At 39.3% G+C, this 18,734-nt stretch overlaps 1 protein-coding gene across 1 annotated transcript in view; it reads right to left on the reverse strand.

The window, feature by feature from the left end:
- LOC125452656 (structural maintenance of chromosomes protein 6-like) overlaps positions 1-18,734 on the reverse strand; it is a 104,559-nt gene that overhangs the window by 52,659 nt on the left and 33,166 nt on the right. The window contains exons 7-13 of the mRNA XM_059645708.1: positions 18,177-18,257; positions 17,136-17,237; positions 12,967-13,086; positions 9,072-9,170; positions 8,431-8,577; positions 5,085-5,170; positions 3,033-3,197 (exon numbers count right to left, since the gene is read on the reverse strand). Coding sequence (XP_059501691.1) covers positions 3,033-3,197; positions 5,085-5,170; positions 8,431-8,577; positions 9,072-9,170; positions 12,967-13,086; positions 17,136-17,237; positions 18,177-18,257 — 800 coding nt within the window. The remainder of the gene's footprint in view (positions 1-3,032; positions 3,198-5,084; positions 5,171-8,430; positions 8,578-9,071; positions 9,171-12,966; positions 13,087-17,135; positions 17,238-18,176; positions 18,258-18,734) is intronic.

Raw genomic sequence — 18,734 nt, forward strand, 5'->3', positions numbered from 1 at the left:
TGCCAAAAATGATGTTGCTGAGGCTGGAAGGTTTGAGTTATAAAGAGAAGCTGGATCGGCCGGGATTTTAGTCCCCAGAGAGTAGGAGGTTAAGGGGCATAGATAAGGTGAAACCAAAGTCTTTTTCCGTAGGGTAGGGGATCCAAAATTATAGGGCACAGGTTTAAGGCGAGGGGGGAAATATTTTAAAGCGATCTGAGAGGCAACTTTTTCACACAGTGGGTGGTGCGTATGTGGAACAAGCTGCCACACAAAGTGGGAGAAGCAGGTACAATTACAGCATTGAAAAGACATTGGACAAGTACATGCATAAGAAAGGTTCAGAGGAATATGGCCCAAACACAGGCAAATGGTACTAGTTAGGTTTAGGACACCTGGTCAGCATGGATGAGTTGGGCAAACAGGCCTGTTTCCATGCTGTATGACTCTGTGGCTGTTTGACTTGTATTATCACCAGGTTTGTGAATGACACACAAATCGGTGGAAGGCTAGTGGTGAGACTGCTAAATAAAAAGCAGTCTGCAGAGGGATACAGACAGGTTATGTGGAATATAATGTGGGAAAATGTGAGGTTGTGCACTTTATCAGGAAAAACAGAGGAGCTGAATATTAATTACATGGAAAATCTACAGCTTGGAGGGATTTGACAATCTTCGTCTATGAATCAGTAAAAACAAACATTCAAGTTCTGAGTAGTAGGGAAGGCAAATGGAATATTAGCTTTTACTTCAATGGGAATGGAGTAAAAAAGTAGGAAGGTTTTGGTGAAACTATACAGGGCGATGGTCAGACAATAATTGGAGTACTGTGAACAGATTTATCGAAGGATAGAATTATTGGCATTGGAGGCAGTTCAGAGAACGTGGCCTAGGCTCGCAACTGATATGGAGGGAATGTCTTATGCGAAGAGGTTGAGCAGACTGTGTTGGTGCTCATTGGCATTTAGAAGAAAGTGAGGTGACCTTATTGTAACATACAGGACAATTAGGGAAAACTTGAAAGTGTATAGAGAAGATACATATAGAGAAGATCATCACAATGACAGCTACAATTCATCAAGCTTTCCATTGCTTAATCATCCTCTGCCTGAAATAAAGATACATCATATAATTCTCAACATAATAAAGCTATTGACATCTTCCTCTGGCTGTCCTTCAAATATTATCGAAAAACAACCAAATCGATTTGCTTTGGGACTGTGATGGAAGCAGTTCATCGTTTGCCAAACTAATTGTTACTAATGAGTCCTGCACATGTTCAGTGGGTTGAGTCCTAAAGTGTCTGGGTTTCTGGGAGCTTATGTGGAAGCCTGACACCACCTGCCACAATGCAGCTTGCTCAATTTCCAACACAAGCACGAATAAACACTCCCTCCACTGCTGGTTCGCAATAGCAGGAGATACATAGCATTGCCACCAACTGCAATTCCCTCACCAAGCCACTCACCAGCCTGGCTTGAAAAAATACCCCCATTCCTTTGGTATCACTGGATCAGAACCATGAAACTCCCTCCATAGCAGCATTGTGGGTGAACATACATCATTATTTTTCCATTCACATGATGTGAGCATCACTGGTTAGGCCATCATTTATTGTCCATCCATCCCTAATGGCCCAGAGGGCAGTGAAGAGTCAATGAAATTGCAGTGGGTCTGAAGTTACATATAGGACAGGCCCGGTAAGAATAACAGATTGCCTTTCCTGAAGTATTTTTGTGAGCCAGATAGATTTTTATGATCGTCAACAATGGTTTCATGGACATCAGTAGACCCTTAGTTCCAGATTCAAATTTGATCATGTGCCATGGTGGTGTTTGACCCTGGGTCCCCAGAGCTGTAGCCGAGTTTCTGGATTAACAATCCAGCAATGATGCCAGGAGGCTATTGTGTCCCTATTGGGGCAGATCAGCTATGACCATACAGAATACCATACAGGCTTAAGGAGCTGACTGGTACACTCCTGCTCATTTTCTAAATGACCTCAAGTTCTATGTATACATTTTATGCAAGGCTTCCAATTTGCTGATGGATCTGCCCTGTTTGCAGGAATTGGTAAGCGAATATGTTTCAAGTAATTTGCATACTATAAGACATAATCTAAATAAAATCTTTGTACTTGCCATTGTGTTCATTCCTTACTTACTTACCCACCTTCAGATAGAAAAATAAGACAGTAGTTGAAAGGCTGGACCTAGAGTGTCAGCCAGTGTACAGCAGTAATTGCAACAATTAAATGAGATAAACTGGTTGAGAAACATGGACACATGATTAGGAACTGCCAGTATAAAGTAAGTTGTTGTGTACAGAATGCTTTTGAAGCCTGAAGGTTTTGAGTAAGATGTACAAAAAGAGAGAGCAAAAAAAAAATTCCTGAGAAAATCCTATTTCTTAAATAGTTTGCCCAAGTGAGGTTGTAATTATATCCTTGATGTGATGAATATGCCTACAACATCGAATGCAAATAAATGTTTTAATCGTAATTAATTTATGAACATTGGTGCATTGCTGAGAAGCAGTGTTGGCAGATGCTCAAATACTAAAGTTAGGCCTATGAATTTTTGACAGCCTTATTTTGCAGTAGAAAGCTAAAGTGTTTTCCTTTTCCTCACCAGGGAAAACCCAACCATCCCCAATGTTATTCCATTGTCATCTTCAATCAAACCAAACACCATTTCCATCCACGTTCTAAAATTGGCTTTCTTGATCTCGCATGTTTTTAAAAAAAGAACCATCATTTACAACAGGAAAAGAGAACCTGCTGGAGAAACTCCGCAGGTCTGTCAGAATCTGTGGACGAAGAAGGGCAACATTTAAGTCTGCTTTCTCTCCACAGATGCTGCCAGACCTGCTGGGTTTCTCCAGTGATTTCTTTTTTTGTTTCAGTTTTCTAGCATCTGCAGTTCTTTATTTTCTTTTAACCCATAAATTATGATATTGTTTGGCTAATTTCATTTTGGTGATCTGTACAGATAGATCAATGTGATATTAGCAAATGGTGCCAGATAGTCCTCACCTGTAGTCTCAATTACTAACCTCAGATTATCCTGTTCATCTTTCAAATTGCTGATTGTATCATAATAGTTTTCTATTTGCTTTAAGGTTGTGGCTTCCTCTTGCTTTAGCGGTTTCAGTTGCTCTTGAAGGTTGTTAATTCCATCTTTCAGTTCTGTGAAATTAGCTTTCGAACTTTGACATCCCCTTTCGAAGTAAATTTGGGGAAAAGGAATGGAAATGCATTGCAGTGAATAACATACATGAGCGTTAATTAAACCTCCAGTGTTTTGCTGATACTCAGGTTTAGAGAGGGGAACATTGTATCCATCCAGGCTTTCTGAAAGTCTGTAATTAACATATTGCAGCTATGTCCACACTCTATCTTGCTTGACTTATTTGAAGTGTAGAGATTGGATATGGGATTACATCTGCGAATCTTAGAAATTATAATTTAAGGCTATGCCTAGATTTTCTGTTCCTGCAGAAAAGCTTCTCTTTGCTTGGAATTGGTTTTTGAAAATTAGCAAGAAGCTCATTAACTGGAAACAATGGCCCAATTTGAGCAATCTATGTTAGAAGCAGCAAAGCCCAGTAATCCACAGGCAGCGGTGGGGTGGATAAATGCAGTCTTTGATTCAAACCTTCTATAACCATTTCAACAGCTACCGAGAGATGGCCAATGCATAAGGTAAGTCATGGGGAGAGGATGGCTTGGATTGACAGATAAGCGAGAGCAGAAGGCTCCAGGTTAGTGTGGAGGTATGGTGCCAGGTGGATGAGGGGCAAGCAGTCAAGTAGGTGAAGACAGTAGGCAGCCAGATTGGTGAGGAGTAAGTTGTGAGGTGGGACAGGGTGTAGGGTGCCAGTTAGGTAAAGGATGGGCAAGGATAGAGTGTCAGATTAAGTGTTTGAGGGCTGAGGATGGGTTCTAATGGGGTTGGGAGGATTGAGTGGAGTGGGGAAAGTTTGATCAGTTTGTATTTGGATTTGGGGGATGGAAAGGTGTAATTGGGTGGGTGGGTAGGGCAAGTGGTTAGAGGCAGAGGGAAGTCAGAGAGGAAGTCTAGGAGGGAGTGGTCAGGGGGATGCCCATGGAGGGGGAATCCCTAGTTACCATCAGTTCCGAGGAAGGGTCACCAGTCCTGAAACATTACCTCTGATTTCTCTTCACAGATGCGGCCAGACCTGCTGAGCTTTGTTGTTTGTGAGGGGAAATTGTTGTCAGATTGGTGGGGGAAGGGAGACGAAATGTCTTAATGTATTTGATGGAATCAGCAGGTGAGGGCTTTGTTTGGGGGAATTCATTATTAGGAGGTGGAAGGGAATTAGATGCCCATAGGGATGTGAGGTCTGCAGATTTGGCAGGGGGTCACTGCTGAGTTGGAGAAAGGTGTGGGAGTCTATCCCCTAATTGAATAGGAGTTAGAGTAGGTTTTAATCATTCATCTCCTGAATTACAGAGGGTTATGAATGCAGCCCAGTCTATTGCAGTAACCAGCCGTCCTTCCATGGCCTCCAACTACATTTTCCACTGCCTCGGGAAAGTAGTCAACATACTCAAAGACCTCTCCCACCCTGGCTACTCTCTTTTCCACCCTCTTCGTCCAGCAGAAGGTACAGAAATTTGAAAACATGTCCCAACAGGTTTGAGGACAGCTTCTTCCCCACTCTTATCAGACTTTTGAATGGATCGCTGGTTTATTAGAGTTGATTTTTTTTACGCCTTCTGTGTATCTGTAACACTATGTTCTACATCTGTTCTATTACTTCAATGTACTAATGTAAGATATTATTTGATTGGATAACATGCAAAACAATACTTTTCACTGTATCTTGGTACATATGACAATAAAAAATCAAGTCAATAACTATCTTGCCCTCAGACAATCTGGGCCATTAACTCTTTCTCTCTCCATAGGTTTTGTAAGAACTACTGAACAATTATAGTATCCCATATTACAAGATATGAATTTAATCAAACTCAAGACAGAAATTGAGGGTTAACTATATCCTTCTGATATATTCTCAGAGTATAAACAATGAAGCTGGTGAAAATGTCCTCTTTCAAGACTGTATTAGTAATTTTCTAACCTACTCAATTCTTCAAGTTGCCTCTGTAAAAGATCATGATCTTTCTGAAGTTGTTTTAGCTGTGATTTGCAGAGATGGACTGTGGCCTGAAAATTAAAGTAATAGAAATTATTTCATTCTCGGTCTTGCACATATTCACCATATCACATAGATTTTAAATCTATCTTATGGCAATTGATACCTTAGGGATATCAATGGGAGATTGGCACGAGTTCATTGCCTCACACCACCACTAAACTGGGACTTCATTAATCAAGGATGAGATTCACTTATCTTATAATTGAGTATGCTGTGCAAACCTGTACAATGAATGACCTTTCTTATTTCACAGCTACCACGCTGTCTTATTAAAAATAAGACTATAAGTATATAAGACCATAAGACATAGGAGCAGAAATTAGGCCATTCAGCCCATCAAGTCTGCTCCATTCAATCATGGCTGATAAGTTTCTCAACCCCATTCTTCTGCTTTCCCCCCGTAACCCTTGATCCCCTTGACAATCAAGAGCCGATCTGTCTCCATCTTAAATATACTCAATTACCTGGCCTCCACCTCATTCTGTGGCACTGAATTCATCGAATGAAGAAGTTTCTCCTTATCCCTGTTCTAAAAGGTCTTCCCTTTACACTAAGGTTGTGCCCTTGGGTCCTAGTCCCTCCTACCAATGTAAATATCTTCCCAAAATCCACTCTGTCCGGGCCATTCAGTATTCTGTAAGTATCAATTAGATCTCCCCCTCATCCTTCTAAACCTGAACAAGTATAGGCCCAGAGTCCTCAAACATTCCTCATATTGTAAGTTTTTCATTCCTGGGATCATTCTTGTGAACCTCCCCTGAACCTGGTCCAGGGCCAGTACATCTTTCCTGAGGTATGGAGCCCAAAGCAGTGCACCACACTCCAAATGTGGCCAGACCAGAGCCTTATAAAGTCTCAGTAGTACATCCCTACTTTTATATTCAAGTCCTCTCAAAATAAATGCCAAAGTTGCATTTGCCTTCCTAACTACTGGCTCAATCTGCACGTTTACCTTGAGAAAAACCTGGGCTAAAACTCCCAAGTCTCTTTGCATTTCAGACTTTGGAATTTTGTCCCGATTTAGAAAATAGTCTATGCTTTTATTCTACTTACCAAAGTGCATGACCTCACACTTTCCCACTTTGTACATCATCTGCCACTTCTTTGCCCACTCTCCTAACCTGCTCAAGTCTTTCTGCAGCCTCCCCACCTCCTTAATTACCAAAGTGCATGACCTCACACTTTCCCACTTTGTACATCATCTGCCACTTCTTTGCCCACTCTCCTAACCTGCTCAAGTCCTTCTGCAGCCTCCCCACCTCCTTAACCCTGAGTGAGGTGTATAAAATAATGAGGGACATGGGCAGAGTGGATAGAGATCAGCTGTTCACCTTAGTTCAAGTGACAATAATGAGGGGACATAACTTTAAGGTAAAGGGCAGGCGGTTTAAAGGGGATTTGAGTTTAAAAATGTTGTCATTTAGAGGTTGGTGGGAATCTAAGCTTTCTCTGCTCTCAAGAAAAAACCCAAGCTGATTCAATCTCCCTTCATAGTTAAAATGCTCCAACCCAGGTAACACCCTGGTGAATCTCCTCCACAACCCTTCCAGTGCAAGTCAGCTTCGTCCAAATTATTCACACCCAGAAATATACATCAATTTTCAGCACAGACATACTTAAATGGAAGGAAATGAGCAATTGGTTAATTAATGCAAAGAGTGCCTGCATAAAATATTTCTGAGACAGTTCATGCACCTCTAGAAATCCCACCCCACCTATGCATTGTTTTATTTTTTTAACCAGTGGTTCTTATTAAGAATGCATTTCAGTGAGAAAGATCTCATTGGAGTTACAGGTAGTTAGCATGGCCTTTGGGTTGGGCATGCAACAACCAGCATTTTAAGAGATGCATGAACACAGTGGTTTGGGCAGCAGTGTCAAGCAAGAAGTGGAATGGAAATAGAAGTGTAAATGATGTTCACTGGCGTATCAGTTGTCAGAATTGATGACAGACTTCCCACCCAAAGGACAGTTGGGGTCCTTAAGTGGGTAATTATGGGCCACTGAAGAGTTCCATTCTGCCACCAGGATGGTGGGGAGGCATTTATATACAGGGACATGGCTACCTTAGAGGGTATTCCTTGTTGGAATGAAATCTTCCAATCAGGCATGCTGTGGTGCATGGACAGCTGCCCTGCCTTCAGCAACAATAGCCTCTCCTCACCATCGCCTCAGTGGCTGGCCTTGGAAAGCCTGATGTGCTCACTAAGAAATAAGGGCCTCCTCCATCACAGATGGCCCTGGCAGGCTGCATTGCCAGCAAATGGCCATCAGTCTGGGTGGCGCTGATGGAGCTGGAGAGTTTCCAGTTCTTTGGTTGAAATCTTATCTACAACTGAGGTTAGGCTAATGGGCCTGTAATTTTCAATCTTTTGCCTTACTCCCTTCTGAAACAGGGGTGTCACATTAGCAATTTTCCAGTCCTCTGGGATCTTCCCTGACTCTAGCAATTCCTGCAAGATCACCACTAACACCTCCACTATCTCTTCAGCTATCTCCTTTAGAACGCTGGGCTGTAGACCAGAAGGAGGTTGAATACCTTTAAGTGACTGGAGTCTGGACGCAAATTAATTAATTGGCTTCAGGGAGATTCATGGCGAGATTGTCCACAGGTTGCGAACACATCATCGGAGGTACTGCTGCCACTGTGAACTTCAGATTTAACTGTGTTGCACTCAGGTTTGCAAAACTAGTCTGGACAATCACCAATTTGGAACCCCCACATCCAATCTCCCCTCCTTTTTCATTTTATTCCATTGGGAGGCCCAATGCAATATAATTTACCCGACACATAACCTTGAAGAACTTCTGTAAGATCTTTCCACAGTCAAAGTAACAGAAATGTATCTCCAATCTATTAAGCTAATTGCCGTCTGCAACTAAAATATTCTCCTGATCCTAAAAAGCCAAATAACACCTCATTACATTTGAGCAATTAAATATATCACTAACAAATTACCAAAAAGATATTCATATATTGTCCTTTATTTCTACAATTCATTGAACCCTTTACAATGAATTAGAATCTTTCTTCCGCGGTCCTGGCACTCAGCCCTTATACTTTTCGACTCTGTTAGGGTTCAGATTTGACAGATTGCTTCGACAGTATACAAAAATTCGCCTATTGTAAGAAACTGGTGTGTCACATAACATTACCTGAATGCCTTAATGCACAATCACCTTATAAACTTGTAGTGGATTGCTTCACACAACATCTTTATTTTACAGCATTTGCATAATTTATTTCATTTCAGCTAATTGCACGAACCTCACTTTCCTTGCAGCCTTTCTTTTTTCTTGTCATGTTTTCCTTTAAAGTAAGGAGCTGTCTTTGTAATTGTTCTTTCTCTTCTGTAATTTTCTGCAACTGATCCTGAGCTGCTTTAAATTTTAGTTCTGCAAAGTTCACCTTGGCCTGTAGAAGAGGGAAAATAATTCCAGTCGGTCCTCTTTAATCTTTCAAAAAAATGCATACACTTATACTGTCCTTCCAGGGTATGAAATTAATCATGAAATGAACATAATGAACATCTTAAAATGGAAATCAAAAGAACTGCAAGTGATGTAAATCAGAGACAAAATAGAAATTGCTGGAAAAGCTCAGCAGTTCTGGCAATATCTGTAGGGAGAAATCAGAGTTAACGTTTTGGGTTGACCTTCTGAGGAAGGGTCACTCGACCCAAAATGTTAACTCTGACTTTTCTCCACAGATGCTGCCAGACCTGCTGAACTTTTCCAACAAATTCTACCTTAAAATGGGCATCCCTTCAAATATGTGAAAACATAAATTAATCAAAAACAGGAAACTTCTCCTTCATATAGGCTATGAAATTTACTGTTGTAAGCACCACACAAAAAATAGCAGTAATAATTAAGATTAAAAATGATGAACTCAAAATATGAGCTCACCTGCCATTCTTCTAGTTCGTGATTATATTTGATACCATGCTGTTGTTCTCTATTAAGACAGTCTTTTATCGATTCCAAATCCTTTTCAATCTCAATGACCTACAGCACAAAATGAATATGTTTATTTCTTTACTGGTTAAAATTCCTCATTTGGTTTTGTGGGATGTATTTTCCATAGCATACAGAAGTTAAACTTCAATGTTGATGATTTGTAAATATTAAGGTTATAATTCTAAACAGATTGTTGTGTTTTCTTTTGTAGATTTCTTAATAAGTACACTGACTAGCTAATGGGATCGGAACATCTGTTGATCTGTGCCAAAAATTGGCTCTGCATGACATTTTTCACAATTGACTGCATTTACATACAAAGAGAGCCTGAAGTTTCTGTTTCTTGTGGGTACAAGAGTGAGAGGTGGGATTTTCTTTTTATAAATCAGATCAGACAAAGTATGATGTCAAGTGGAAGAGAACGGGCGTACTGATACACCAACACTAACTTCGAGAGGGTAGATTTGAATCTAAACTTCCTGGTCCTGATATGACCATAAGATATATGAGCAAAAGTCGGCCATTCAATCCATCAAATCCTCTCTGCCCCTCAATGAGATCATGGCTGATCTAATAATCCTTAATTCCACTTTCCTGCATTTTCTCCATAACGCTTGATTTCCTTACAGATTAATAATCGATCTCAACCCTGAATATACCTAATGCCCAGCCTCAGCTGATCTCTATAGTATAGAATTTCACAGATTTACTACATTCAGAAGGAGAAATTCTTCCTCATCTCTATCTTAAATGTGTATCCTATTTTGAGATGGTGCCCTCTGGTTTTAGACTCTCCCACAAAGGGAAACAGCCTCTCAGCATCTTCCCTGTCAAAGCACCTCATAATCTTGTATGTTTCAATAAGGCAACCTCTCATTCCTCTACTCTCTAATTAGTACAGGCCCCTCATCATAAGATCCCTTCACAAAGAGGATCAGCCTATTAAACATCCCCTGGAGTGCTTCCAATGTAATATAATAACTGTTCACATTATTCTGGGCACGGTCTAATTAGTGTCTTAATAGTTTTAGCAGGACCTCCCTATTTCGATATTCTATTGCCTTTGAAATGAAGGATAGCATTCTATTTTGAATTCCCTATTACCTGCATGTTAGCTTTTTGTGACTAATGCATGAGAAGCCCTCCCCCCAACAAATTCCTCTGTGCTGCAGCTTTCTGTAGTCTTCACCATTTAAATAATACTCAGCTTCTCTATTCTTCTAGCTGAAGACATAACCTCGCAGTTTCCAACATTATATTTCACCTGCCAAGCATTTTTGTATTCACTTAACCCACCTATAATCCTCTGCGAACTCTTTGTGTCACCCTCAGCACTTGTCTACCCACCTATTTGTGTGTCATCTGCAAACTTGGTGATAGTACATTCTCTTTCCCACCAGAATTATGAATTTATATTGTAAATAATTATGGCATCCACAAAAGTCCCTGTGGCACTCCAATAATTATATGTTGTTATCCTGAAAATGCTACACCACCTCCCACATTATCTCAACTCGCTGTCTTCTATTAGTTAACCAATACTCTATTCATGCCAATATACTTTCCTTAACTACGAGATCTTTTCTTATTAAGTCACGCAATGTGTAGTGCCTTACTGAATGTCCATTGGAAATCCAAATATATCCTCTTTAATAATCTTTGTTACTTCTTCAAAAGATTATAACGAATGTCAGACATGAGTTCCCCTTAATGAAGCCATGTTGACACTCCTTGGTTATGTTATACATTTCTAAATGCTCTACTATTAGATCATTTACATCAATTTCAACATTTTTCCGAATGCTGACGTTAAGTCAACTATAACTCCTTTATTGTCTCCTTCCTTTTTCAATAAGGGTGCTACATCAGCAGTTTTCCAATCCTTTGGGAATTTTCCAGGATCTGACGATTCTAGGAAAATTATCACCAGTGCATCCATTATCACTGTGCTTACTTCCTTTAATATCAGAGAATAAACACAACAAGCCTGAAGAATCTGGCCTTTAGCTCCATTAGTCTCCCTATTACTTTCACTCATAATATTTATGGTGCTTATTTCTTCTCCTCCTTTTAACCTTTGTTTACTTAGCATATTTGCAATGCTACTAGTGTTTACCAAAACGATTAAGGCAATGTAACTGTTCAGCTAGTCTGCCATTTCCTGGTTCTCAATTGTTATTATTTTACCAGCTTCATTCTCCGAGGGATCTATGTACACTTTAACCTTCTTTTCTTATTTATATATGTATATATTATCTATATATGTATATAGAAGCTCTAGTTATCTGTTTTGATGTTACTTGCTAGTTTAGTCTTAATGTTTATTTTCTCGCTCTTCATTTTTTTTTTGGTCATGTTTTGTTAGTTTATAAAACATTCCCAATCCTCTGGGTGACCAAGAATGTGTGCTGGATTTTATCTATCACCTTTCAATTAGGTACTATCCTCAGCATCCTTAGTTAATGATGGTTGGTTTGTCCTTTTCCTAAAACATTCTTCTTCTCTGGGATATATCTTTGTAGTGAGACATGAGGTATTTTCTTAAACATCTCCTATTGTTTCTCAAATGTGTTTTTCACTTAAGCTCCTTTCCCAGTCTACTCTAGTCAACTCTGCCCTCATTCGTTTCAAATTAACTTTCCTTAGTTTTAGCTTAATTGTTCTGATACAGGTTACTCACTCTCAAACTGCATACTAGAGTCTGGCATATTACGATCTTTGTTTCCCAGGTAATTTTTGCCCTAAGATCATTTATTAAACTGCCTCATTACCAGATCCAGGATAACCTGAGTTCTGATTGGATTCTCACATATTGTTCTAGAAAATTATCCTGAATACAGTCTGTGAAATGATCCCCAGGGCTTCCTCAGCCAACTTGATTATCCCAATCTACCCAAAGATTTAAGTCACCCATGACTATTGTTTCTCTTTTTTTACATAACCTCATTATTTTCTGATTTGTTCTCTGCCCTACCATAAAGCTACAGTTAGGGGGCCTATAGACTATTCCCACTGGTAACTTCTCCCCTTGTTATTTCTGACCTGCACTCATATGGATTCTACATCTTCCGGTCCAAGATCATTTCTGGCCATCATATTTATTCACATACTAGCCTAGCTACCCAACATCCTTTCCTTCCTGCTATCCTTTTGAGCAATCATTGGAAGGCCACTGTTGGGGCTGTTCTTCCAAAAGAAAGGATTTGTATTCATAAAGTTCTTTTGGTGACCCTGGGCTGCCCAAAGAACTGTAAGGCCAATGAAAAGCCTCGGAACATGTGGTAGCCGATCTTTGCACGGTAAGGTGCCACAAATGATACATAATGTTCCTTTACTCGTTTGGATGAGGCATACAGGTTGAATTTTCTCTGCTTTTCTTCAAAATGGTGCCATGGGGCCTTTTAAATCCATTTCCACAGAGAAATATGACATCAATGTAAAGTCTCATCTGACAGACCCCACCCCTGATGGTACAACACTGCACTGAAATGTCAAACTGGAGGATGTTTTCGAGCCCCTGAAATGAGACTTATGAACCCATGTCTAACTTAAATAGCTGATAAAATAAAATGAACTGACATCAGAATACTGGCTCCAAAGCATTGCGGGATGACCAAGTCCGGCGTTAGTGTGGCATGCGCCCTTGTGTGCCCTGACTGAGTGACAATGGACTCACTGGCATAGGGTTAGCTTAATATTCCTCAAACTTTCCTACCTCTTTGAATATTTTGTTATGTTTTTACAGTTATTTAGACAAGACAAAAACTAAAGCATTGCAGCATGTAAATTGTTTTCATATGAGATCATTTAAAGAATTATAAAAACAAAATTTCTATTTGTATACCAGTGCCCAGGCCATCTGATTCTTGAGCTGCTCTAGTTTCTCCTGCAGGCCATTCAACGGTTCGAGGCTTTTATAATGTCTTTCCTTCTCCTTGACTTTCTTCTTTAGTTCTGCTAGGTACTTTGGAAATATCAAATCATATTGCTATCAATTTTCAGTTGTTACAAATTATTTGGTAAAGAATTTATCCTTGCAGCACAACAGCATTGTGCAGAGAGATGTAATAATAAAAATGACTTTCAATATAAACTAAGATAATGAAACGTGAGGCTGGATGAACACAGCAGGCCCAGCAGCATCTCAGGAGCAGCTGGGCCTGCTGTGTTCATCCAGCCTCACATTTCATTATCTTGGATTCTCCAGCATCTGCAGTTCCCATTATCACTGATTCAATATAAACTAGATTCTTTACTCCATACATGTTGCCACGTGTGCCATTCCTTTGTAACTAATGCATTGAATGGTAAAGTTAAAGTTTAAGCCAACTGAAAAAATAAGAAAATTAATAAGTTTTCATTTTACCATGGTAGCTTTATTTCGATTTATTGTTCCTGGTTGTTAGGACAGCCCATGTCTGAAGGTAACATAAAATGGCCACCAACGGTTTTAGAATCATGTGGTAATGGAGACATACAGCATGGAAACAGACCCAATGGTCCTACTCATCCATGCCGATCAAATTTGCCAAATTAAACTAGCCCCACTGGCATGCATCTGGCCCATATCCCTTGGAACCTTTTTTATACATGCACCTACCCAAATGCCTTTGAAATTTTGTAACTGTCCCTGCATCTATCAATTCCTTTGGCAGGTCATTCCACATATGAACGTTGCTCTGTGTGGAAAAAGTTGCCCCTCAAGTCTCTCCTAATTCTTTCTCCTCTCACCTTCTAAATATGTCCCGCAGCTTTGAACGTCCCTACCCTAACCATGTATTACGTGATATGTTTCTGAATGGGCTCCAGGAATCTTCACTCTTCCCTCTGACTGGATCCAGCTCAAATAATTAAAGGCTTAAAGGGAGAACTGGAGTTTAAACAAGATTCTCTTGATCTCCTCCCATAGCTTTGTTGAAAATCCTTTTAACTGAAGTGAAATAGCTGCTGAAGTTTGTTAGCTGAGACAGTAACTTACAGCCAGAATCATGGTCTTCATACACTCAGTAACTAGATAAGATAGGTATACTGAAGTGATAAATGCAGCCAGAAAACTAATATTGAGGAACATAACGGAACTCCTCCAAACAAATAGCTGAAGATAGTAGAGAGAAGTCCCAACCCTGACAATAGAGAGGATTGATTAACAGATAGTGAAAACAGATAAGCTCATAAACCATGCACTGAAGAGCAGATAGCATTGTAAGGGGGTAAAAGCAACTTTTACAAAAGGAAAACATCACTGCTGTACTTAGAGAGGATATTTCTGTGGGATCATCCAGTGAAGCAATGTGGGTGGAACTCAGAAATAAGAAGGGGATGACCACCTTGATGGGATTATACTATAGAGCCCCAATAATCAGAAGGAAATTGAGGAGCAAATATGTCGAGAGATCTCAGATATATGTAAGAATAATAGGGTTGTAGTAGTAGGTGATTTTAACTTTCCAAACATAGGCTGGGACTGCCATAGTGTTAAGGGCTTGGATGGGGAGGAATTTGTTAAATGTGGTCACTAACACTTTCTTGATCAATACATAGATGTTCCTACTGGAGAAGAAACAAAGCTTGACCTCCTGTTAGGATGTGAGTCAGGGCAAGTGACTAAAGTGTTAGTAGGGGAGCACTTTGGGACCAGTGACCATAATTCTATTAGTTTTAAATTAGTTCTGGAAAAGGAGAGACCTCGCCTAAAAATTAAAGTTCTTAATTAGAGTAAGGTCAATTTTAAAATTATGAAATAGAAGTTTTCAAAACCTGATTAAAGCAGACAGTTCTTACGTAAAGGGGTGACTGTCAAGTAGGAAGCTTCCAAAAGTGAAATAACAAGAGCTCAGAGACTGTATGCTCCTGTTAGAGTGAAGGGTAAGGCTGGTAGGAGTAAGGAACAATGGACAAATAAATATATTGAAGCTCTGGTCAAGAATAAAAAGGAGGCATATTAAGTATAGGCAACTGGGATGAATTGAACTTATAGAAAAGTATAATGGATGTGAGGGCATTCTTAAGAGGGAAATCAGGTGGGCTAAAAGGTGATATGAGATAGCTTTGACAGGAAGAGGTAAGAATAGTCAAAGAGATTCTACAAGTACATGAACAGCAAATCAGTAACTAGGGCGAGAATAAGGCCCCTTAAAGATCAAAAAAGTCATCTACATGGAAACATAGGAGATGGAAGAGACACGAAATGAATATTTCATAACAGTATTTACTGCGGAGAAAGATTTGGAAGCTAGGAAACTCAGGGAAATAAATATTGATGTCTTGAAAACAGTTCACATTACAGAAGAGGAGGTGCTAGGATGTTACTGGGAATGAAGTGTTTGAATTATAAGGAGAGGCTTGATAGGCTGGGACTTTTTTTTCGCTGGAGGGGTGACCTTATAGAGTTTAATAAAATCATGAGGGGCATAGATAATGTGTATAGCAAAGGCTTTATTTTTTTCCCCAGGGTAAGGGAGTCAAAACTAGCGGGGCACATTTTTAAGGTGAGAGGAGAAAATTTTTGAAGGAATTAAGGAACAACTTTTTCACACAGTGAGTGGTTCATATGTGGGATGAACTGCCAAAGGACGTGATTGGTACAGGTACAGTTACAACATGTAAAAGGCATTTGGACAGGTACATGAATAGGAAACGTTTAGAGCGATATGGGCCAAACGGAGTCAAGTGGGACTAGTTCGGTTTGGGAATCTTAATTGGCATGGACAAGTTGGACCATGGGTCTGTTTCTGTGCTGTATGGCTCTATAATGCTGTAATTGCAAAATATTATAATTTATTAATATAATTTTGAGAAAATACACAATGGGAATTTTACAAGTACAGCTGACAAATATTTGGGGAGGAGCATAACAGTCTGAAGGAAAGTGGCAAGCACTCGCTTCACTGTTGCATGTAAACATTGCAATGTGAATTGTATAAACACTCTATACAAGAGCAGGGATGGGTAAAGTGTCTTGGAGCTTTCCTCTCTGACCCCTCACACACTGCATTGGTGAAGAGCTCTGCATAAAGATCGAGTTGTGTTTCCGATCTCGGCTCCTAAGGCTCCTGTCTGACAAATCTCCCCTACACTTATATTAATTACTTTCAAGCTAACACTTCGAAAAAGTATCATTTTCAATTGACCTGTTGATATTTAGGCAGAGCTGAATTTGAAAATCAAAACATGGTTCATGCTAATTTTATTAAAAATAGGAGCATGAGTAGGTAATTCAATCTTTAAAACCTGGTCTTACATTCAATGAGACATTGACTAATCTTGTACTCCAACACCATTTCCCTGCACTATGCCTTTTTCCTTGATGTTTCTAATATGTAAAAAGAGGATAATCTCAGTCCTGAACATACCTAGTAATTAAGCCTCAACAGCCCTCTGGGGTAGAGGATTCCAAACATTCATTACCGTCTGAGTGAAGAGATTCATCCTCATCACCAATTCCAATTAGACTGCCCCTTATTCTGGAATTCTGTCTCCTAGTTCTAAACTCTCCAGTCAGGATTTCCCAGGATCCATTGGTGGGATGGTGAAAACCTGTGTATTTTTAAATTGCATTTTTCATGTAGCGTTTTAACCTCATGTTGAAAGTTTCTCCAGTAGGGCAATCCTGTTTAGAGACATACCTTTTGCCATTTTCATCAACCAATTGATTTATTGAAATGGTTTGCAAAAAATGTTTGAATAGAGGAATCGGGCTGTCAATCCAGTGACTAACTGCAGTTAAAAATTATTTGCATTTCCTCAACAATTCTATAGTACCACAAATTTGGGTGTATGAAGTCACATTCTGATTTGTAAGCAGCAAAGACTTATAAACAGGAGTTGTTCTGAACAGGGAGATCGAAAGAAACATTTGGTAATGTATTACTTGTCATACTTATGTTTCATAATATCTTTCTGTGCTTAGGTATAATGCTGTAATGGAACTAAGACTGAAACCTAGTGTTATACTTGACTCGTTCATTTGAACTGCATCTGAAATGGAGTTAAATACACATGAGCTCAACTCACATCATCCTGCTCTGCAATCCTCTCCCTTGTTATTGTCTTGGTCCGCAGTATTTGAGAATAATCTTCTTGCATTTGATCTAGTCGAGTAGCTTTCATGAAAAACTTCAAAAATACGCATGTTTTAGAACAGCAGCATTTCTTATTTGTCTGCTGTAACCCTGATTTCAGGTAACATTGAGACAAAGTTATTAAACCTTTAGTTAAATAAATCCAGCTATTTAGTAATAGGCACCCTTAAATCACAAAGCTGTCATCATCAGCAACTCTGCTTACAATTCAGTGTGTGAATGTGTTAAAATTAAGTTAGCTCTTATTAATCAAGCAGCTAATGGTAACAGGACTGGCCTAATCATTTCCGATTAAAGAAAGGGAAACTTGTGATATAGTTCCCAAATACCTTCCAGCAAACCCTGCAGTAGATGTGCAGACACATACACAAGTTGAGAACAGTATCCTGATTGACATTGATCTTTCTCCCCTCAATGTGACCAAACAGTCTGCCAGTCTGGGCACTGTCTATGGAATTGAGACACTGAAGAATGACTGAAGCCTGGGAAAAGTAGCCCAGAAAAAGCTAATCCCTTTGAATGAAGATGAGAGGATTTTGACAGGTTGCTAAGAAAAATAATTGTTCTTCCATCATTGTCAATAGGTTTTCATTGCATGTAACAGCATATAGAAAATGATCGCTGATGTTCTGTGGTACAGATCATATGTACGAACCAGAAGCTTTTCCAATTCTTGAAAGGAAATACATTTAAAATGTCAACTTATGTTATAATGGGCAATGACTTAATAGTTGCCAATACAAAACACAATTCAACTCAAAAGTACCATTCAATTCACTGGGAGTTGGTTGGTGGCTCTTATTGAAACAGAACTAAAAGAAATAATATTTTACCATTTTTCACCAAAGTGGAAATACGCATACTTAATCAAACATACTAATGCAGTAATGAATGCAAGATCAAATAATGTTCACTGCACTGACCTTTTAAAAGAGTTGTAGCATTTCACATGAATATGTACAACACAGCTTACCTTATATTTTTCTGGTCCACTTTTTGATTTTAATAGAAGTTTACTCATTTCTTGATTTAAAATGGAGACTGGGTTATCCACCTGTGTAGCAATAAAATTGCATTATGGTCTGGTGTGCCCTTTTATCTGCCCAGTATGTAGGTAAGGAATAACAGTCCGGAGGGATTATAACAAATAACCATTACAGCACACTAGCAGTTGAAATATGCCATAAATGGTCATGGGTCTCCCTCTCTTTACTAAGAACAGTTTGAAGTCAGACTTTACTGAGATGACGCACGGACTTGAAACAGGCAATTTATTTAGATAAGATATTTGTAGTATGCTTATTTGATTGGAAATCATGTGCAAGGATATGGAGAAAAAGTAGGAAATTAGCAGTAGCTAATAATGTTCATTTAACAAGCCAGTGTAGACAAGAGGAGCTAAATGCCCCCCAATGAACTTTAACACATCTGTGATTGATTCTGTGATTTATTTCAATGAACTAGACAAATTTCTGGAGGCCTGAATATCGTACATGCCTATTTCCCATCACTCCTGTCTTTATAAAAACAA

The sequence above is a fragment of the Stegostoma tigrinum genome, chromosome 4 (genome assembly GCF_030684315.1).
Source record: "Stegostoma tigrinum isolate sSteTig4 chromosome 4, sSteTig4.hap1, whole genome shotgun sequence".
Taxonomy (NCBI): Eukaryota; Metazoa; Chordata; class Chondrichthyes; order Orectolobiformes; family Stegostomatidae; genus Stegostoma; species Stegostoma tigrinum.